The following is a 24,051-nucleotide window of genomic DNA, read 5'->3' as shown; positions in this document are numbered from 1 at the left end:
TGCAGGCAGATAACCCAAGTGTGATGACAGCAACAGTGAAACACCAAGAACATACATTGTAACCTGGGTCAGAAGGGCATCACCACAATGACCTTTGGACAGTCGTCCTAAATTGTCAGAATAACCCTGGATATTAAAGTAAAGGGTGGAAAAGCATACTTACCATTCCTTTGCAAGGTAAAGAAAAATAATATGTCTTCCGGGCCTTCTTACATGGAGTACTAGAGCAGAACTTTGCAAACTAGTTGTTATTTAAAGATGCAAAAAAAAAAAATCTATTTGAGCTGTTCCCCAGGGAAGAATCAATTCCTGGAAGATCCCATGATTCAATTTCCATTCATGAGGGCCTGCCCCAGACCTGCTCAGCTTGCCTGACACACAACTTTGCTCAGTCTGTGGTATGCAAAATGGTTATTATGATGAGTTGCTATTATTGCAGGCTACAATGACAAGTATGCACAAAAGGTAACATCCGTTTCACAACTTTTATATAGCACATCACTGTGGTGTTGTCTGCAAACACATGTAGTGGTCTTGGGGACCACAGATGATTGAGAGAGTTGAGTGCCTTTATAAGAGCCAATATTTTTTTTTGTAAATTTATATGTTCTGATTGGTCTTTTCTGTTCCAAAGATCTTGTACTTTTATCCCATTAGACCACTGCTCTCCAAGCAAAGTCTGAGCCTTATGTTACACACTGTGCCGGAGCTGAAAGGTGAAAAGGAAGACCTGGATACTAATGCATTTTTCACAACCTCCAAAACTGGCATCTGGAATGTCAGGGCATGTTAAACATTGGGACCATACATACTTTAAGTAACACTGAATTTTTCTCATATGAGGTCTTGACAGAGGAATCATGAAAATCATAGAAGCCATAAAACCCAGAATGTTGAAAATTCCCAGGCTGAGATAGCAGTTTGAGTGGAAGTACTCAAATAGATTTAGATAGATATACTTTTTTCAATGGAAGAAAGATACCTCAGTTCAAAGAATTTAAGAGACACTCCACTAAAACAATCTTGTGAGGTGTCAAACAAAGCTTTTGCATAATCTCCTGAAATCCCAGTCTGTGCAGGAGATCCTTCATCCAAGTAAGAGATTCCTTACATTTAAAGATGCTGCAAAGATAATCAAATCACCTACATAAGGAAAAACTTTTAAAAGTTTGAACGTTCTTAATGGAGATCTCCATACAGCACAGAATGGGAAGATTTCCTTTTTTCTGCACGGTAGTGCAATCTCAGATTTGGTATATTTAAATAGCAGGGGTTGTGGGGGGGTTGCAGGGGAGGCTTGCTCTCCTGCTAAAAATGTTCAGTTAACTTTTTCCTTTGTTTTACTTTTTTTTATAAGATGTTCGAACTTTTAAACGTTCAGTCATATGGTGTTGGCCATATGAAAGTCGAACATTTGAAAGTTTGATCATCTGAAGTAGACCCATACATATATATATATATATATATATATATATATTTTTTTTTTTTTTTTTACACATACACACACACATACATATACATACACATACATAAAAGATTTGAAAACCTAATGGAATCATGGTAGGGACAGGAAACTACACTAAAAAGCCTGTCTAGACCTCCCAAATTTTTCATGAAAATGTAATGTAATTTTTTTTTTTTTTTTTTTTTTTTTTTTAAGAACTGTAAATCAGTGCCTGGAAAACAGATTACATAGAGATTATCTGTCAGGATTTAAGTAAACACTGATGAAGAGATACTGGCTGGATCTCTGGAATAAGACGTCATACCTGCAGGTATATCTCTGCCAGGGAAAGTGGTTAATTCCATAAAACCACTGACAGTCAGACAACTAGATGTCTACCAGAGGTATCCAGAAAATCCTAGGAACGTCTAGAAGCCCTTCATGTGATATAAATAACAAGTGGGGTGTGCAGAGTGACAAAGTAAGCAGGACCCAGGCCATGCAGGTAACGGAAGGCAAAAGCTAAGATAGTAATCTGTGTCAAAATGACCGAAAGCCAGTCCAGATCAAGCAGAGAAGGAAGACTTGCTTAGAAGTACCAACCAACACCTTGGCTGCAGAGTTCAGCACTTATTGCACTTAGGCAATGACAACAGTCATAAGTACAAGGTAAAGTGAACTGCAAAAATCCAGTCGGGAAGATACTAGGGCTTGTAAGCAAACAACAAGGTCTGAAGAACAGATCAACTGTTAAGCAGACTTCGAAGAAAAAAAGGGGAGGGACACCAAAATGTCATTAGCACGGTAATAAATTCCTCTGTCTTAAATATCATTGCATAATGGTAGCATGAACAGAAAGAGCCAGGACTGAGCCTTCTTGCAGCATTTAACTCATCAGTGGGTAACTTGTACAAAAATTAAATCCAGGGATTAATCCATCCAAATGCAGGACAGCTTCCAGACAATCTTCAACAATATAATCAGATAAAAACTGCTGAGAATATTTCTGGTACTTATAAATATAATCTGCATACCACTAACAATTATGAACTCCAGTTTAATAACTTCATATAGTGGTAGCATGTACATACTGGACAGGATTGAAGCTAAGACTGAGCCTCGCTGCATTACACAGATTAGTAAGCAACTTCTGAAAAAAATTATTTCCTTAGACCTACTAATAGTGATTTGAGAGGTCAGGCAACCCAACTGAGAACTGTGGAAATTAGGCTATAGCAGGGGTGCACGTCTAATCAGGTTGATCTGATCCACAGTGTTAAATTCAGTCAACAGAAAAAGGTCAAATACAAGCACTGATCCCTCTCAAATAAGAAGTAATTACCCACTGTAAGGAGGGCAGACTTGATGTTATGTGGACACCTTAAACCAGACAAGGATCAAATAGATTAAGCGATGTAAGATATGAATAAAGCTGTACATATACCACTTTCTTAACAGCCTAATAAAAGAACAGTTAGAAACTGGGCAGGAATTCACTAAATTACACAAATCAAGGGTATTTTTCTTCAAGACAGACGCTAGTAGTGGTTCTTTAAAACTAGAAATAACTCCAGTACTCAGAAGTAATTTTAAAATTTAGCATATCGCTAGACCAAAACGTTAATCGAATCTGACTGCATCCCAGAGGACACGTTTGACTGACAATATGAGTGAGGTATGACAGGGAAGAGTGGGAGTGAGTGGCTGATGCCAGCTACCCACAGTGGCAACATATGCATTACAGGTGTATCTCCTTCAGCAAGCAGCCTAGTGTGCCCATGATGCACAGCAGTAAACTGCTCAGCCATGTGCATAGAGTGCACACAACTCCTTAGAATACTTGTTGAGCAGCATGCAAGCTACTGAGTCAGGTGAAAACAGGACAGCCTATGGGCTTCCAGCAGACTGGCCCCTCCATAACATCAGTGAAAGAATGGACCACATAATTCTTTCCCTAGTGAAGGAATGAATGGGTCAGCCCAGCAGACTGGCCCCTCCATAACATCAGTGAAAGAATGGACCACATAACTCTTTCCCCAGTGAAGGAATGAATGGGTCAACTGGGTGCAGAAAGGGGAGACAGTGGGCCTATCCTCAGATTCCAAAAAAAAAAAAAAAATCCACCAAACAAGATTTATCTTTAAAGATGAAACTATGACCATTACTTCCCCATAATCAATAATGAAATTCAGCCCAGCAAAACTTTGGACATTCTACAATAAAAGTAACATCCTGTGCTGCAGGACGGGATTGCCTCATATCAGCAACCTTATCAGCAAAAAGTTGCATTACCTCTCCACATGCTGAGCTAAAAAATAACTTTTAGACAGTAAGACAAGCTGGGCTGCAAATCCTGTCAACCAGTTGAAAGAACACAATCAAATGATTTGTTAGAAATTTAACAGGACAAGAACATTTTCTTCTTAAATGAAACTTCTGAGTGATAAACCACATAATGGAAATTCGAAGCCTACCTTCAATCAAGCAGGACCACCCCTCCCATGTGTGCTTGTGTATCTGTTTATGCAGCTCACACAGTAGAGAGCCAAAATCAAAGTTTCTGTCTTACAAAAGGTAAAGGCTATATGTGCTGTGGGATAAAGCAGGGGCCTGGAGGGGAGATTTATTTTTGTACAAATGTGATTCTAGGAAGGAGAAGGGAATCTACTTATTAGTCTCACTTGAATCCCAATAATGACCATTTTTTGGGCATGCTGATTAGCATCTTTAATTAAATTATCATAAAATTATTCAGAAGCATGACTACATGTGATAGAGGTTTTGCTAGTCCAAAATGATCAATTTCAATATCAAGATTCTCGCCGAGATAAAGTTGTACAAATATAACTGGACTTCAGTAAAGACTTTGACAGTGTACATCACACCAACAGGCTAAATGGAAAAATAAGTTACGACATAAAGCTGGTGATATGAGCATAAAACTATCTCACTGACCAGAGGCAAAGGATGGCAGTAATGGAGCTGGCATCTGTTTGGAGAAGTCAGTCACCAGTGTTCAGTATTAGGACCACTTACTTTTAGTGTGTGTGTGTGCGTGTGTGTCAGATAATGCATGAAAGCTGAACAGCAATGTAATCCTATTCACTGATAATACAGACTGCTACAGTGGTTAGTGGTGTTCACTGATGGGGTTAATCTCCAGTAAGACCAGATGCACAATGAAAAGTACCTGAATAAGAGACAGATGGGATTGAATGGAAAAAAGTGCAAGGTCATTCACAAACAGGAGTCATGCTGACTGGGCAATGGCAAATTCAGCAAGTCCTGTTCTTGCAAAGGTAGTTTCACTGATAACCATGTTAAGTTACCCAAAAACATTAGTTATGTACTTACCATGACGTTAGATGTCTATCCATTTTTATACAGAAGGGCTGGTTGCCAAAGGTGGCTCTGAAATGGCACCTATGCCGTTTTCCAAAGCTTGAGCTCCCCTGCTAACTAGCACAATGCACTGTACTCCCCCAAAGTTCTGGGCTGAGTTTGATGCAGGCCATTTATAACCTACAGAGACACTTATGGACATACACACACACATTTTTATATATAAATACACACACACACTCAAACTACCATAAAAACACATGCACCTGAAATTCCAATTTTTCTGTAATAAATGAAGTTGAAAGTACATAACAAAAGAAGACTGCAGTTTCATATTCAGCTGGCCTTTTTCAATGCTAAAATTCCACAAGCGTAAACCAACATTTAAACAAGAAGTTCTATGACTCGTGAATCATCACCTGATCACCATAAGAACTCAAAACAGCTTATTAAAATGTGCAAAAATAAAATAATATACACCTTAAGCAATACAGAAAGATTTTGCTATACATACAAATATTATTGTAAATTTAGCAATTTGTGGTGACAAACAAGCTTTTATTGTGTAATGGTACTTTAACTTGATGACAGTTTAATGCTGTAATTAAAAAATACTGAAAATAAATCATACCTGAAAACTTCCTGGAACTGATTATAAACACATGAGAAGTAACATATTAAAAACTTTATCCAAAATATTGTCAAACAAGAAAAAGTATACTTTGCAATCATTCAAAAATAAACCAGAGTGTCACCTAGTATAAAAAAATACATCATAGTAATTACAACTATAAACAAATAGATTTCTACTATTTGAAAAAATACAAACAAGTTTAAAAAAAAACTGAAACATATGATGCAACAAAAATACATGCAAAAAAATAATTAAACCCAAAAGAAATGGGTATCAAACCAATAGTTCATATATAATATCATTACGCCTCGGTGGAAAAGTGGCCTAAAAGTTGATGATCTATTTCCTTTTCTTTTGCTCTAAATTGCTTGTGTGATAAAACCACAAAACTATTAGCAAATACATGGTCAGTGCCAGCAAAACTGTGTATGTAAGTGTGTGTGTGTATGTATGATTGATATATATATATATATATATATATATATATATATGTGTAGAGAGAGAGAGAGCGAGAGAAAGGGTTCTGAACAGGGTATCTGAAGAACATCGTATTCTTTTCTACAATTGATGTCACAAGTGAGTACAGACCCACCATTTCCAAAGGCACGATTTTTTCCCCTGACAACATATACAAAAAGAAATTATTCAATCATATGTAATAAACAATTTAATAAGTGCAGTTGGTAAAGAAAAACTCTTAGGTCTGCACACATCTGCATTCTGAACAGCTGTCCCAGGGGAAAAGAACTCCTTGGAAATATGCTACTAAGCAAAGTACGAAGAAAAAAAAAAACGTTCAAAAATCAGTTAAACATTTAGCAAATTCTGACTTTTTTGATAGGATACCTGAATACTTTCATTCACCACCCTGGAGAAGAATTTGTCATTATGTATAATGGGCAAATGTTTATTAGGACCTTCCTAATCATAAGATTATCACAGTTACTGACAAACCTGACTGTATTATTCTGTGCAACCTGTCTCCTGTTGTTTTAGTAAACAAGCACTTGGGATCTCTGAATAACTGGAGTTCGAGCTGCAGCCTATTTTACAACATGAAAAGAGACTGGAGGAAACATGAAAGCATATGTCTATCTTTTTGATTATAGTTGGCTTCATCAGAACAAAGATATCTTAACTGTGAGCCAGATATATTACATTTAGTCCAGAAAGGTGACAGCTAACAGCCATCGTCATTGTAAATTGTGGGTGGGTGTGTAAAATAAAAAATGGTGCAAATCTTTCCACAGTGGTGCATGGACACAAAAATGATATCCAGAAACAAATAATATCCAAAAAGGAGTTTCAACAGGTTCTAAAACACACAAGCAAGTTTCTCTAATCAAGCTTTGTCAGTGTAATCTCATCTCCAGCATACTGATGTGCACTTTGATGTCATAATAAGTCTGTATTCCTTGGACTTTCTTTCCCAAGTAAAGCCCTAAGAGCACATTCTTCCATGTTAACTTTTACAGAGGGTACATGAGGAACAAAGAGGCCTCCTTTGATGAGATTCAGCAGAAGTAACCCCCACTAAAGATGAGCACTGCACACTTTGGACAAGTGTGTGATCTAAACAACTTGCCCTGTACTCAAAGTCCACTGCAGCATTTTCTTGTAATAGCTAGCAAAAGGAGTAAAGTGAATAGAAGCTGCCATCAGACCCAGGACTTTGAGAATTAGAAATGGAGGAGGTGTAATGTGATGTACCTACTGACTAGAGGCTGTAAGGAGAGAGCTCTGTATTGAGGTACCTTCACAGTCTTTTGAATAGTGTCCAGATGGCAGCTTATAAAGGTTAGTGCTTACGATGGCTACAACTGTGCCTTTGCAGCATTTACCAATTTCTTAAAGGACAGAGCAAGTAGTTCTTTGGCTTCGTTAACAACTCTCTCATGGGAGAGAGAAGGAGCCAGTCATCTAGGTAAAAAAAAAAAATCCTGAATCCAGTCTGTCATCAGCTACAACAGATGCCATACACTTTGTGAACACCTGGGGGGCTGGGGTGAGACCAAACTGCTAAGCTTTGAAACTGGCTCCTAGGCAGAAGCACAGGAACTTCCTGGAAGGATTGGCAATTATTATGCACAGACAGGTGCCCTATGGTCTACTAAGCATATCCAGTCTTTTTCATGTACACAAGGCAGGATCAAGTGCACCATGACCATTCAAGAAGTTGGTTTTGCTTACATAAAGATTTAGGCTGTTGAGTTTGAAAACTAGTCTAAGGTCCTTCGTTTTCTTCCAAACTAAAATGAATCCTAAGCAAATCCCAGACCCTTTCCGGTCTGGTATGACCTTTCAGATGGCTCTGTTCTGAAGAAGGATGGTGCCTCCCCTTTTAGGACCTCTTTTTGATGAGATGGGAAGCCTGGCAGTGGAAGGAAAGTTGACTTAGGTGTTTCTAAAATAGGAAGCATACCTTTTACCAGTCCTCCTTGAATGATGGCTAAACCATGCTTCCTGGTACATGGATAAATGACTTCCGACTGCCTCAACAGTTAACAGTGTCTGAACAGTTAAAGTAAGTCCTAATGCTTCCCTGAAGAAAAGCAAATGAATCTCTGATTTTGCAGACAAGCTCTGACTCACGGGCAGTATCTGATGAAGATACCCTGCAGCCACAGGAGCCTATGGCTGAAATCTGCTCAAAGGTCTCCCACTGACATTTTTGCAACCACAAATTCCATGGGCCCTTTTTTTTCATAGAAAACTACTTATGCGGGGCTAAGAACTTGTCACCAACTGAAAAGGAGAGTTTTATCAGCCTGCTCACTTTTGAGCAACTTCTCCTTCACCTTGGTTCAAAGACAGACTCATCCAATGGAGTGTGTTAGTGAAAGATGCCTTAAACATCTCTGGAAAATCAGCATAATATGATCCATGCATGGCACAGATATGTCTGGCCTAGCAGCCCCGACAGTTGCATTATGTAAAAGCCTCCTGGACAGTGATGCAATATTTTGCATTGTTGCCACCTATGATTTGATATGTCTGCAAATATCTTAGGTAGCTAGGCAACCTCTGTGGCAAGTCCAGGGTCTTTTCTGCCAGCTCTCACTGAAAGCGGATCATTTGCATCAAGTGACAGACAGCCCTAATAATAAAAGTGCTTGAAGTAAAAAGCGCTTCTCCATTTAGTCCTTCACACAAATTGTCTAAAGATGAACAGCAGGGCTTTCATCCAAGAGTTCCCTTTTTGTAGCAGCCACTACCATGACAGAGTCTATAAGGGTAGCTTTGCTCCACTGAGGTCTATCCTTGGGAGGCAGGAGAAGCTTGTCAGGCTACCAAGGTATAGGTTCCACCACACTGAGTTTTCACCATGCCCTCTCTGTAACTAAGCCTATCATAATGTCCACAAGGGTGAGGGTGACCACTCATGATGTAGATGGGACAGTCCAAAATGCTTCCTACAGAAACTCATCGGGAGGGGAGGTCTGTATGTCATAGTCCCCTCTGTCCCATTAATTCAAATATTTCTCCAAACTTGGAGTCATCCAAATGGATTTTGGGGAACTTTTCCCCTCATTACGAAGGTGGCAAATGGGATTTGGAGTGCTAAAGGAAGTGGGGTATACTGTAGGAGTTACAGGAGGAGCCTGTGCTTTGGAGAGAAGTGCGGATGTTGATTTGGAGTTGCCCTCAGTGACTAGTCCTTTGGTACTGAAGTGGATGGACTGAATAATGTAAAATCTCAAGCTTTTTTAGCACAAGGAAACTCTAACTGCACCCACATATGGTGGGAAATCTCCAAGACCTTCTAATTTTAAATAAACTGACTCCAAGGTCACACAACAGTAGGTAAAGGGACCAAGTCAGGTTCAATGAAAGTTTTTTTTTTTTAGCTCAATCATTCATGGGAAGAGCACACACTGCAACTGGAATCACTTACCATCCTAAAAAGGATGTGTCTATACATGGTAGAGAAATAACTCTGAAATTACAATTACCACTAAAGGTGGGCAATGCAATGCAAACAGAAAGAACTTCTACAAAGAAAAACAAGATGTTTGGGTAATGACCTACTAGACTGGAGTAGAGAGATGCAAAGATCATCCTATTGCTCAGTGTACTGGTAAGGCTACCTCTGGAGTACTGTGTCCAGTTCAAGCAGTCTACCAGAAAAAGTGGAGAATGATCCTGCATATGGTGTACAATCAATTATTTTAAAATGGGGGAAGGAATGAAAATGCACGGGCATTAGGAAAAGTTCATAGTCTGCCATGCACACAGTGAATGAAATAAAATCTGGATTTCATGTAGATAAACTGTGGTATCAAACTTGAGATGAAGAGTAAAATTAAGTGAAAAATCAACCACTGATGGCAGTTTATGAAAAGATTAAAGAAATGCGACTGTATACAGAAGATAAGGCACTGTATATAATGTCAGAAGCTGGAATAGTGTAGATCAATGGAAGGGTTCAGCAAGGCATCTTTCAGATAAAAATGGAAAAAGGGTAGGGAGGCAGCACAGTTTACTAGCTATAACAACTGTACAAATTCAAGAATTATAAACCTTCTTCCAAAAGCACATTCATATGATCATAAACTAAGGCCAAGCTTAGAATGTTTTTTTTTTTTTCAATAAGATAATTAACATGTTTTTTATGACTATTCTTCAGAGATAAAAGTAGTGCAGCATCTTGTAAATATGATTTCGCTATGCCAAAAATATTATTCATGTAGTTTCAGAAAAACAGTTTTAGCCTGGGAACTGAGAAATGTCAGCTGACATGTCACTTTCATAAAGTATCTATTTTCTAGAATACAGTCAGAAAGGTAACTTTACCTAATTAGATTAGTTTTATTACATTTTTAATAAAAACAACTTCACACCAAAGGGAATAAAGCACATTTGTTAAATGCCTTCTATTTTAAGCAAATGCAGACAGAGTTCTGTGTTCTACAAGAACATTTGCTAACACAAAAACATATGTGCATGCAAACTTCCTATAAAGACCACCAGCAGAGTAATACACACCTTGGTCTATAGCCCTCTGTACCATCTTCTATTGGAGGCAATGTCATTTTTACAGGATGACTAGAAGTGGACAAAGATTTCTGGTGTCGCGGTCGTGCTGATGGTACAGCAGAAGCCATAGCAGAACTTGCAGAGGATGTAGAAGTAGTGCTTGCACAAGCAGACATTTCAGTTAAACTGGTCAGTTGCACAGCGATTAGCCAAGAAGGTATTAAAAACACAAAACAAACACTTGTTAGTTTACTCTGTGTACCATTACTTAACAGTTATAATTACCTGTTTGAGACATGGAGATGTGCATACTGAGATCTTACTTTACAAAATAACGGGTAACATATGCTAGTTTTCATAATCTTTAATGCTGTCTATTATGATGATTTCTTCCTCATGAAATGTATTCTAAATAAAAATTCTCCTCATAAAATACACTGAAAGGCAATGTAGGTAAACATTTTTAGACTGCACTGCATAACCAAATGGGATAACACGCTGTAATTTTGATCTTACTGGGGAGTTTTATCCATTCAGTAACAGCTGTTGTTTATAATGTCGTAAGTCCAGAAATCATTTGAGTGAAAAAGTGGTACCAACCTGGTGCCAAGGCATCTCCAAGTGCACAATACCATACCATACGATCAAGTTATACAACTCACCTTAGCACCCCATCTCAGCTTCCCTTTTAGTACAGCAGCTGAATTATTTTTCCTTAACAAAACAGCAGTGTAAAATGTTTTCAAGGATTCCTACACAAGCTAACAAAGAGTGCTATCACCGGGCAAGGAGAAGATAAAACTGTAGGCAACATACATATCCTAAATGAGAGAAGAGGCTGCTGGAATGACAGATAAATATTTACTACAATCAAATTATGATATGCATGCAATTTTTGCCTTTCATGAACAGAATAATCACCATTCAGTCCTAATGCTGAGTAAGAATCACATTAAGGACAGTCAAGGAGGTAGGACTGCACTTCTATGTGAGTAATCTGTGTAGATCATGACTCGGCTAAAGAAGGCCAGGCACTTGAAAGTGCCAACCCACAGCATAATGCTTCACTAAAGTGCAGAGCTCTCTATGACCGAGGTACAGATTTCAGAAACGAGCAAAATTCAGTGGACATGAACACATCATTTTAGCTTTTCCTGAGTCAAGGAAAGGAGAAGTAAATAAATTATAGGCAGCGCACACCCAATAAAACTGTGGTATAAAAATGAATTATGCTCAGCTATAGTATAACCATGTAATTGACTACATCAGTTTTTAAAATAATTCCAACAATGATAGTAAAAGATATAAAAGCAGCATGGAAAAGCACTATACTAAATATAGGATATTAATACTGAAACTGTAAAGAAAAAGGCATTTAGAAAAAACTGCACAACAGCAACTTTTCCTACTGCTGATTTGGTACTTCATTATTTGTTAGCAAGTGCACTGGTATGTGGTCCCTTTTCAGCCAAGACCTGGTCCAAAAAGGTAAAAAAGTATATACTATATTTGCACATGGAATAACAAGGGTCTCATGTCAGATACATAAAATGCTTTGACGTGTGGGTGGACAGACAAGTTTCACAATATGACATTCATCATGAAACATATTCCTACCATTACAGCAGAACAAACTAAGACCAGATCCACAAATTTTCTATGTATCTTTTGTCCTCCAAAATTTTATGTATTTTTAATTATTCTCAGAGATTCCAATGGGCTTGTAAGCTTTTTATGAATGTGTTTTTCTTACCGTAAGGATACAAAGTTACTGGAGATAAAGAAATATATAGTAGCTTTTTTGGTGTGTGTGTGTGTGTGGGGGGGGGGGGGGGGGGCAGGAGGGAGGAGGTTTTTGAATTGCTTAATTTTTCTTTTCATCTGTGTTCACTAGCTGCAATGGTTCTAGTTGTAGGGGTGGGTGTTTTGGGGAAACAAACTTTTTATTTTAACTTCGGTTCAAAGGGTGTTTTTTCAGCCATCAAGGAAAGATGGAAAGTAGTTCAATATTATATTTTTTGAGGGGATAAATTAATTGTTAGCATTTTGGATTAATGGGTTTAGAACCAAATATTAAGTTTCAAGTTGGGTTTGTTATTGGTGTGTATGCGTTGATATCTGGATCATGGAACTGTATATATTACTTTCTGCAACCTGGGGAACACAGCAGGTGGTTGCAGTATGGTCATTCAGAAGGATGTACATCTTAAGCAAGATATGGGTAACTGGACAGCTACATGTGGAATGCTGCTTAACATGGTATCAATGTACGTGGAGCTTTCATTTTAATGAATTTGGTGCTGGAAAAATTGCTTTTGTTGGGGGAGAAGGGGTGGGTAAGTTATGAATTTAAATCCAATTGTTCTGAAAGATCTAGTGTCAATGAGCTTTACTGGCGAATGAATTAAGGAATGCCAATAAATACAATTTAATGCTTTTTTCTATTTCTATAGTACAGGTTTTCCTTTTATGGTTTGGAAATGAAAATCACAGTATCAGGTTTCTATTAATTTTCTGCAGGTTTTCTTGCATTTTTTTCAGTTGGGTAGGACAATGCTTTACTTTTAAGCACAGATTTATTTTGGAATTGGGATAATTCAGCCACCATTTTGTGCAACTTTCTGTGGAATCAAGGTTTGTATTTTTTATATCTATTATTTTAATATTTAAAGATTCATATGTTATTTATTATGGTATTTCCATCTTAGTGAGTGTAATGCGTTGGTAGGTAGGGCTGTACTTTATGGTTTTCTATGGGAATGCAGAAACTGAAGATTATACATGTTTTAACATTTAAATTATACATGTTTTAAAACATATGTTCTTTTTGTTATACAGTAGTTTATATTTCCTTTTACAAATCAATATACACAATGCATGCCTGATTACTGCAGTACAGGGCAGGGCTTTAGTTCAGTAGTCTTAATAGGTCCTTCAGTCAACATAGCAGGTTGAGCAGTGAAAAACACTTGATGACTCACTCAAACTGATGGTGGGGAGTCCGATTATGTTGGCTGAGGAATGATAAAATATCTTGAAATTTTACAGAGGCATGCATTTTTATTACACCTCTCTATCTTGTTTTATTGTTATGATACACATTTATACAGAGACAGCTCAGGACAACTACTCAACCAACATATTTTTGGAGTCTGAAAAAATGGAGTATCCAAAAAGAACTTGAACAGAACAGGAAGAACATAAAAACCTGACACAAACACCAGGATGTCAGGCTTGAACCCTGGTCTCTGTAGTTGTGAAACCGAGATCTTTTCACACAGTGCTGCTCATTTTCCTACATCTACTCTTTCATTCTCATAACTAATATAGATAGAATTGATGCAAATATGTTTGTTTATATTAGAAGCCATTTCATACAGCATTTCACAAAGGGAAACTATAATTGTGTAAGTAAACATACTACAACAGTAAATGTTGAAATGATCACTGCTGTAGTAGCCTTAGCTATAGGAGTTATAGCCTGTCAAGGATATAACAGCCAGCCAGCTTCCACAGCTTCAGGGCACCTTCCATGTGTCCAAACTGTCAAGCAGTTCAAGTTGAACTGTCTAAAAACAAGTTTGGGTGCAAAGCCCTTCAGAGCTTTCCTGCCAACAGACAGGAGGAGGATGAGCCCTGAAAGAACAAAGCTAGGAAAAACAAAAAAAATAATGTCCACACACTGGCATAAAAAGCGTATCAAAACAACAAATGGGATGGAGGGAGGGAGTGGCTACTGCAGCATTGATCATTCAAACATCTACTGTTATGCTAAGTTTATATGGGGTAGATTATCCTAGCTAATTACATTTGGGAGGTGGAGGGAGAAGAATCCAGTAACTTCTGGAGAATAGTGCTACCAAAGTCTGATCAGGACCTAAAGAAATCAAGCTTGTAGTGCTTTGTAAAAGTGGAATTTTTGTTATCAGTTCCTGTTTTTCCACTACTGGTTAGTACTGGTTGGTTTATTGAAATACTTTGTAAAAGTATGCACAGAGAACCAAGTAGCAGCTTCTTGGTTACTTCTAGAATTCTACCCTTTGACCCTGCCTGGGACAGTTTTGTTATGGTGAGCATAGCAAAAGACAACATATTTAGACAACCATTTGGAAATATGTCCATTTTGACACGGGTTGTCCCTTCTTCCTACGTTTACAAAAATTGATCAAAAAATCTGAAAAGATTTAGTTCTGTCAAGATAATACCAGAGTTGTCTATGGACATCCAAGATGGGGAGTATCATTTTTCCCTCATTTTCTGGTTTAGGAAAGAAAACAGGGAGATGGATAGTTCAGCTTAAAGTAAACCAGGATACCATTTAAGGCATAAAAGAAAGATTAGTTCTCAATGAAACCCTGTTGCTATGGAAACTGAGATATGGTTGACTCACCTTAAGAGCTTGCAACTCAAATACCCTTCTTGCAGAGGTCAGAGCAATCAGTAAAACTGTTTTCTTTGTTAAGAACCTCAAGTCAGCCAGGTTAGCTAGTTTAAATGGAGTAAATGTTAGCTTTTCTGAAACAAAATTAAGATCCCAAGAAGGGGCCACCAGTTTTCTTGGAGGTCTCTTATGCAAAACCCCTTTCAAAAACATTTTGAAAATGAGACTGCATGGAGGATCCATGGGCATACATGCTGAAATGGCCCATAAATGAACCCTGATAGAGGAACAAAAAAGACCAGAGAATACTAACAAACACAAATACTGTAAAACCAGACAACAGGTAGCCCTGATTGGGTGCTGGTTATGTCACTGGCATCAACTAGAAAATCTTTTCCATTTGCTAAAATATGATTTCCTAGTAGCAGGCTTTCTTGCTTCCATTAGTACCTGCTGCATGTCCTCAGTAAACAAGTGCCTAAAGTAAATTAAGACCCTATCATCCAGACAGTCAAATGAAGTTGATTAATGTCAGGGTATCAAACACCCCTATTCTTTTGTGTATAGATCCAGTCTGTGGGGAAGCTTGTGGTAATTGTCTCTGGCCATTTCCAAAAGAATGGAGAACTTTTAGTTATGTACTCACCATAACTTCAGATGTTTGGGATCCATCTCGCCTACATTCTGAACTGATGGGTTCGGAGCCGATCCCTCGGCTCCGACTCGGCACGCTTATGCTATAGAGCGAGGCCTCTAATTGGCTGAGCTATATTTATCCCAGGATGCACCACCACTAATCCCCCAGATCTTGTTTGTCCGCATTCATGCACATATGCACAACTTGGTTATATAACATTGTTAGATGTTTCAAGATGAAACAACAGGATTCGGACCTTCTGATATCCTCTGATCTCCAAGGAAGGGGGAAGGAGGGTGGGTTATTAGAATGTAGGCGAGATGGATCCCAAACATCTGAAGTTATGGTGAGTACATAACTAAAAGATGTTATGTGATCCTATCTCGCCTACATTCTGAACTGATGGGACAGCGTCCCAAGCACCTAAATCCCGGGTGGCTCATTGGAAAACACTCCTGAGCACTGTGGAACCATATGAAGCTCGTCCTCTAGATGCCACATCTAATTTGTAGTGGGAAATGAAGGTGTGCGGGGAAGACCATGTAGCCGCAGCACAAATGTCACTAATAGCAAGCTTAGAATGAAATGCTACCGAAGTAGACATAGCCCTTGTAGAATGAGCCTTGACAGAGGTTGTAAGCTCTTTGTTAGAATAAACATATGCTTGAGTAATACAGTCCCTGATCCATTTGGCAATAGTGACCTTTGTGACAGCGTTGCCCAATCTGTTATCTGCAAAGGATACAAACAACTGATCTGTTTTCCTTGTTTGTTTGGTCCTGTCTAAATAAAAACGTAACTGTCTGTGGACATCTAGTGTGTGGAATATGAACTCCGCTTTGTTAAGAGTATTTCGGGAAAAAAACTGGAAGCTCTAACGATTGTTGTAAGCAGAAAGTAGAACAAACTTTAGGAACAAAAGAAGGATTTGGTCTGAGGGATACTCTGTCTTTATGAAAAACCAAGTACGGGGGTTTCACTGACAAAGCTTGAAGCTCTGAAACTCTTCTGGCAGAAGTAATCGCCACCAGAAAGGCTGTCTTCCATGATAGAAACTTTAGATCACATGTAGCTGCTGGTTCAAAGGGGAAAGAAGTCAAAGCGCGTAATACTATATCGAGATCCCATGAAGGTGCAGGATGAGAAATCGGAGGTCTTAATAAGCAGCACCTTTCAAGAAGGTCTTACACAATCTGTTGCTCATTAAAGGTGGGTCTATGGATTCGTGGAAATTAGAAATTGCTGCCAATTGTACTTTGATGGTAGAAACTGAAGAGCCCTGATTGAAAAGAGAGGTCAGAAATTTTAGTACTTCTGCCACGGGAATAGAAATGGGGTCCAGGCCCCGGAGTTGAGCCCAAATAGCAAACCTTTTCCATTTGCTAGAATACAGTTTCTTTGTAGCAGACTTATGGGCCGAAGATAATATGTGTACAACATCTGAATCCAATGCATGACTCCTGACTATCGTCGGAAGAGGAGGAGCCAAGCCGTCAATTTTAAGGTGTGTAGGGACTGGTGGAACAGTCCCGACTGATGAACCAGTAGGTCTGGTATCTGATCCAGAAACCATGGACCTTCCAGGGCATGTTTCCGAAGATAGGGGAACCACACTTGACGAGGCCAGTAAGGAGCATTCAAGATCATTTTGCTCCCCAAGAGAGATGCCTTTTGAATCACCCTGGGGAGGAGTGGAACTGGAGGGAAGGCATAAAGCAAGCCGGTGGGCCAAGGATGGACTAATGCGTCCATGGGGCTCTTCCCCGGAGCCGGGATTAGGGAGAAAAATTCCTTGCACTTCGCATTCAGAGGAGTCGCGAAGAGGTCGCAACACGGAACTCCCCATTCGCTGAAAATCTGACTTGCCACTGTCATATTCAGAGACCATTCGTGAGGGGAGAGGATTGTTCTGCTCAATCTGTCGGCTATGACATTGGACTTGCCCGGTATGTGAGTAGCCACTAGGAAGCGTTTGGTCGAGACTGCCCATTCCCAAACTCTCATGGCTTCTCTGCAAAGAGGATAGGATCTGGTCCCTCCCTGCTTGTTCAGGTACCAGACAACTGACATGTTGTCTGAGTGAACAGCGATTACGCCCTGGGGGAGATAATCGTGAAGGGCTTGAAGGGACAGGAGTACTGCCCTCATTTCTAGGATGTTGATATGAAGAAGAGTCTCTTCCGGGTGCCATTTGCCTTGGACTGACCTGCCCAGGGAATGCCCCCCCCCATCTGCGAGGCGTCCGTGGTCAAAGTGGCCGCCGGAGGAGGAAGAACAAAGGGTCATCCCTGATCGAAATTGGAGGGCACTAGCCACCAGCGAAGGTCCCGTTTGCAAGATTCCGTGATCCATATGAGGTGACTGAGAGGGAGTTCCTGAAAGGACCACTGGGCTGAAAGAAGCCACTGGAGGATTCTCATGTACAACCTTGCCAAGGGAACTAGAAGAACTGTTGCCGACATGGATCCCAATAACTGCAGGACCATCCTGGCTGGGGCTTTGGATTTGGGAAGTAAGGCTCGAACTTGATTTTGCATGGTTTGAATTCTGTACGAAGGTAGATAAACCCGCATTTGGATTGAGTCTATCTCTACCCCTATGAATCTTATTCGTTGAGAAGGCCGCAATACAGACTTTGGCCAATTGAAGGTGATTCCAAGGGAATTGCCCAGTAAGATAGTGGCTTGTAGGCTCCGCCGAAGTAGATGCTTGGAGGTGGCAGTTAGGAGCCAGTCGTCTAGATACGGAAACACCTGGAATCCTAGACTTCTCAGGTGAGCAGTCACTACTGCCAAGCACTTGGTGAACACCCTGGGGGCTGTGGTGAGACCAAAGGGCAGCGCACGGAACTGAAAATGACTGCCTGCTAGGCTGAAGCGCAGATGTCTCCTGGACGCTTGATGTACCATGATATGGTAATAAGCGTCCTTGAGATCTATGGAGCACATCCAAACACCCTTCTCCAGCAATGGGAGAATGGTTTGTAGAGTGACCATTCGGAACTTGGACTTTCTGACTGAACGATTTAGGATGCTGAGGTCCAATATGGGCCTCAAGTCCCCGGTCTTTTTTGGCACCAAAAAGAATCTTGAGTAAGTTCCTAATCCGATCTGGTCTACGGGGACCGGTTGGATGACTCCTTTTTGCAGCAGCTTTGAAACTTCTGAGGCTGCGGTATCCCATTGACTGGGTGGCGGGTCCGGGATTTTTTTGGACTGAGGGATGGGGTGAGAGAATGGGATGGAGTAACCTCCGGCAATAATCCGAAGCACCCATCGGTCCTGAGTGATCCCTTCCCAGGCCTTCAGGTGCTTCGAGAAACGACCCCCGACTGGCTCCGGAGCAGCACAGCCGGGCAATCCCTCAGGGACTATGAAAAGCTGAAGAGCCACGAAAGGACTCGCGGTCTCCAGTATTGCGAGGGCCTCTGCCGCCTCTGGGACGGCGTCTTCCGGATGAATTTCCCCCTCCTCTGCCTCTGGAAGGGGAACCTTCCTGCTGAGAGGGGTAAGGCTTCTGAGATCTACGGAACCACATCTTCCCTCCTCTTTTAGCCTTGGGATAAGGCCGAAAGGGAGTGGAAAATCATGCCCCTACGGCAGTCAGAGTCTTAACCTCCTGTTCACAGCGGGTTAGTGTGTCTTTTACCTTGGGTCCAAACAGGGAGGACCCATCAAAGGGGGCGTCGGCAAATGAAGACTTAAAGGCCTCCGCGAAGTGACACAGGCGGAGCCAGGCTTGTCTACGTAGAGCAATGCCTGTACCCGCCTCTCTACTCACCCCTTCGCCTCTGAAATGAGCCTCATGGACGAGTTCGAAATGGACGACATTGTAGCCAGCTGAGAGCCAACTGTCTGGGCCAGCTCCTCAGGCAGGTTACCCAAGAGGGTATCGGATAGCTCCTTAATCAGATCCCTCTGAAATCTGGTAAAGTGTGTCAGGTAGTTCAAAGACCTCAGTGTAAAGGCCGCTGAACTAAGGGTGCGCTTTCCGTACCGATCCATGCTCCTAGACTCCTTATTAGGAGGATGGACGGACGTAGAAGCCTCTGCTACATCTTGCTGGGTAGCAGATGCCACCACCAAAGCATCTACAGCCACACCTTTAGTAAGGAACTCTCTATCAGGGGACGCCAAGAGAAATTTGTTCGGACGAGCAGGCACCGGTTCCACAGAGTCTGGGTGTTCCCACGCCCTCCGACAGATCAAATCCAAGAGCTCGAAGGGCGGAGACACCCAGCAGGCGGAGGGCTGAGCCCCGAAGGCCTTCAGGAACACCGACTCTTCAGCAGAGGGAGGTTTGGACTGCCAGCCGCCTCGCTGTTTTAGGGCTTCTAGGATGTCTGCAAAGGAGACATCATCCGAGGACGACTTAGGGGACCCCTCTGCATCATCGAGATTGGTGTCGGATGTCAAAGACTCATCAGGGGAGTCAACGTGCTTCCTCTTGCACGACCTTTTCCTGGGGGGTTCTTCCGAAGAGGCTTCAGAAGGACCTCCAGGAGGGGGAGAAACCCCAGCGGGGGTAACCTGAGGCCCGGGGGCTCCACTGTCCAAAGACAGGGGGACTGCCAACGACCCAGTCTCCGTATGCAGGGAGGTAGCTGGGGAAACCGTGGAGGTAGCCAAGGAGGATTTGGCTAAAGCACTCCTCATAGCCCTGAAGGCGGGACCACCAGAATCCTGGGAGGGTCCCACCTCCGTGGCCACGACAGTGGACGGTACTCCCGCCGCCGACGCACCAAGAGGGAGACTTGGGACCGAGAGCATCAATCCCGAAGCCTCCCCCCCAGGGCCGAAGGAAGAAGTCCGTGTACTGAACTCCGACCCAAGAGCCGGAGTTGGAGCAAGGGTCGGGCCCGACCCTAACACCTCCACAGGTTCCACCAGCACCGGCTCCAACGGTGCCGAAGCTGTTGGAGGAGGAACCACAGTAAGGGAGTGGACCATCGGCTCCGAAGCCAAATGGGCTGGAGCCGAAACAAGCTTTTAGAACACCGGAGACTGGAAGAGTTGAAGGAGCACCCTGTCGATGTCCGAATCGGACATCTTGGATGACCTAGAGGATACCGATCGGGCCCGAACCGATTTCTCCATCGGCTCCGAAGGGCTCTGGGACCGGCTCCGAAAGGACTCAACAACTATCGGCTCCGAGGAAGGTTTCAAGGAAATTTCCCTCGGTGCCGATGAGGACTTCGGCTCCGAGGGGGAAGAGTCTGAGCCGGTAACCCTGATCGGCTCCAATATCAGTGGAGCCGATGAGGGTGACCCGCCTCTCGATGCCCCAGACCTCGGCTCCGAGACCAGAGGGGTCGAGGCTGGAGGCATCGAGGCAGACCGTTCCGACCTCGGCTCCGAAGTCCGTGGAGCCGATGGAGAAGTCTGCTTGGATTTCTTAGCAGTCGGTTCCGACTGACTGGTCGGAGTCGATGCTTTCTTCTTTTTAGAAGGAGACGGAGAGGAAGATAAAGCCTCCTCGAAGGAAGGCTTGATTAATCCCTTGAGGATTAATTTGTTTTTCCTCTCCTGGAGGACTCTCGAAGAGAACGCATGGCACACGCTGCACGACTCTTGCAAATGCTTAGCACCTAAGCAATAAACGCACGAGGCGTGGTCGTCCGTTATGGACATTTTAAAACCACACCTCGTGCATTTCTTAAACCCGGAGGGTTTGTGTTCTTTCGACATAACTGCCTCGCCAAAGAACCAATAAAAGTGAACACTATAACACTAAACTTCAGTTAAGACAGTTCAATACAACTTTAACAAAAAATTTTTTTTTTTTTTTTTTACACTAACAGTTAACTGACCAAAAGAGCAAAAGATAGAAAGAGGGAGTCAAGACCCTCTAACTTAAACGGGTACTTGACCCAAGAAATTACAGAAACAGAAACAGTAATGTAACAGGGGAAGGCCCCTCTAACTGAAACGGGAAACCTTCCCTGACTAAAAATTTTTTGAATTCAGTCACACAACTACACCAAACACCCTAATATATCAACAATAGCTGTTAAAACAGCTTTTGGGTTCAAAGAAAGGAAATTTGTGACAGGAAAAAAGCCTAAAAACTAGTACTTAGCCCAGCCAATGTTGAGACCACGTCTATGCTTGATAGCGGCAAACGAGATCTGGGGGATTAGTGGTGGTGCATCCTGGGATAAAGATAGCTCAGCCAATTAGAGGCCTCGCTCTATAGCATAAGCGTGCCAAGTCGGAGCCGAGGGATCGGCTCCGAACCCATCAGTTCAGAATGTAGGCGAGATAGGATCACATAACATCCATGGTTGCCCGGGTCAAAAGGGAGTCATCACAATGAACTTGGGGGATTCCTTCTGAATCTTCAGAAGTACTCTAGATATCAGTGGAAAGTGTGGAAAACCATACAGGAAACATTCCTATCCAAGAAAAAGAAAAGGCAACCATCTTCCAGGCCTTTTTGCATTGAGTCCTGGGACAGAATCTTGCTGGTTGATTATTCAGAGAGGAGGTAAACAGGTGTACGTGAGGGTTGTTTTTCTCCATCCCTCCCACCCTTACGGCTGGTGTTGTTTTATAATAGGGCTGTGTCTGTGGCCTCCATCCTTTATGATAATCCTATCTTCAAAAGTCTCATCCACCCCTGTTTCTTTGCTACAGACTGTTGTATAAGATATGTACTCTTCCCATCAATTTTTTCAACAGATCCACGATACGGAGTGCCCATCCAGCAAACCAGTACTGCTCTTGAGTAAACCTTTACTACATATTGTCTCCTGTCCGTTTTCCAGGAGTTCAACAAAGCTTGGAGTCCTAGTCTGCATTCAAGTAGTATTTTACTTCTATCCAGTGCTATCCAGGCAAAGTTCCTGTGATTGCTAAACTGCACTTAAATTACTTTAAGTGAACACTGCTGTTCCTTGCATGTGTGTGTGCATTTAAGAGATTTTATTGTTAAAAAATGCTCTTCCTCGCACCGTTACTGCTGCAAGACCATCTTGAAACTGCATTCAGCAAGGGATTTCCAGCTAGTTGTTTAAGTGGCTTGTGGTAGCACTGCACTTGTAGGTCTCTTCTGTGTTTTCTACATTAGCAGGATTGGGTTCACTTATCTTGTGGCAGGAGGTGTTTGCCTGGTCTGTGTGAATGGGAAATACACAAAAGGACTCAGTGTAGTCATTTTATTGGCCAGATAGCTCATTTAGTTGTCTGTTTTTAATGTGCTTCTAGAAATTTTGCACATTTGCATAGGTTAGCAGTGCCCTGTGCAGTAGCAAAGACCTAGAAAAAACAGTTCATAAAAGTGCACCCTGTAAAGTAGTAATATAGCACAAATATTGTGCGCGCTAACAAGCTTAGAGTAGTCAGTTGGGAGTCAAGTAGAAATACCTACAGATTTAGTTGAATTCAGTACTGTGCAAACAAGTTAATGGAATTTAGTACTGTTTATCATAATCTGCTCTGATAAAGCGCCCTTAATAGCCTTCTAACCCCAATAAACCACCCCCTTGTAGCTCACAAATCAAAGGACTGGAAGTATGGCTATACAATTTCCTAAGTTCTCTGTAGCCAGCTTAGTGGATATGGGAATCTTGAGACAATGTAGCAATTGTTTCATGTTTACTGACAACCACTTAATCCTTAAAGTAGTAGACACAGTATGCGAGAGATGTACTTGCACAATGAAATGACACTGGAGGCTAAACTCTTGCATACAAGTGCACATCAGGTTGCTGGAACCATGCACACAACACCCACCTCACATAGTACACAACACACACACAGGCTAATGCATGGTGAAGCACTTAAAAGCAAACTTCCTTAACAACAAAGCCTGTCTAGATCAGCCATTGTCAAAGCTATGCCTCAGCAAGTCCAAACACGCTCAGAAAAACACCACCTAAAACCATACATACTGTCACACACAGTGGAGCCCCAATCAAAGCCCATAAGGTAAAACAACACAATTCCCAGGACTCTCGTCCTACGGGATTCTACTGTAAAATATACTAATGGCTCTCTGACCAGGGTGGACAACAAGATAACTGTTAGTTGCTTATCTGGAGCCAGTGTCCGCCAAATCAAGCATACACTCAAGTCATTACACTACAGATACAAGTATGATTACATCATATTTCAATTTAGGTTTAAATGACCTGAGCTGTACCTTCATGGACTATATGGAGAGAGACATTATAGAGCTTTCAGAGTTTGTCTCAAGCTGGCATAAGACTAACACTGAACAGCATATTACCCATCACCAAGGATGGTGCCACAGTATGAGAAAAAAATGATTGATTTCAACAACTTCCTTTATGGTGTCGTTTAAAGGGGATCCAATATTTGTCAGCTTGGGAGGACACAGCTAACATACCATGTTGCTTTGCTTTTGATGGTCTGCACCTCTCCCCTCTGGGCTTTTGAATACCGGCTAAACCTTTAGCCACCCCCATAGTGCCCTTTTTAGGTAATGCCAAATTGACAAACTTACTGACCTATTAAAATCAACTCAACTGAACCTCAGGGTGTTACTACTCAATGTTAGGAGCCTAAACAAAAAAAAAAACTACACTCCCCTCCAAGCCCTCCTCACACTTGAGAATACAGGCATCTTTGCAGTTAATGAGAACATGGTTTAAAGTGGCAGGAAGTACCCCAGCA

General features: G+C 41.6%; 1 protein-coding gene across 1 annotated transcript in view; it reads right to left on the bottom strand.

Annotated features, from left to right (window-relative positions):
* Positions 1–24,051, bottom strand: part of MARK1 (microtubule affinity regulating kinase 1) — a 2,314,196-nt gene that overhangs the window by 193,395 nt on the left and 2,096,750 nt on the right. The window contains exon 15 of the mRNA XM_044061667.1: positions 10,407–10,583. Within this exon, the coding sequence (XP_043917602.1) occupies positions 10,407–10,583 (177 nt within the window). The remainder of the gene's footprint in view (positions 1–10,406; positions 10,584–24,051) is intronic.

The sequence above is a fragment of the Protopterus annectens genome, chromosome 1.part0 (assembly GCF_019279795.1).
Source record: "Protopterus annectens isolate FY-2018-M chromosome 1.part0, PAN1.0, whole genome shotgun sequence".
Classification (NCBI taxonomy): Eukaryota; Metazoa; Chordata; order Ceratodontiformes; family Protopteridae; genus Protopterus; species Protopterus annectens.
The sequence above is the reverse complement of the archived record's forward strand: the minus strand, read 5'-3'. Positions and strand labels throughout refer to the sequence as shown.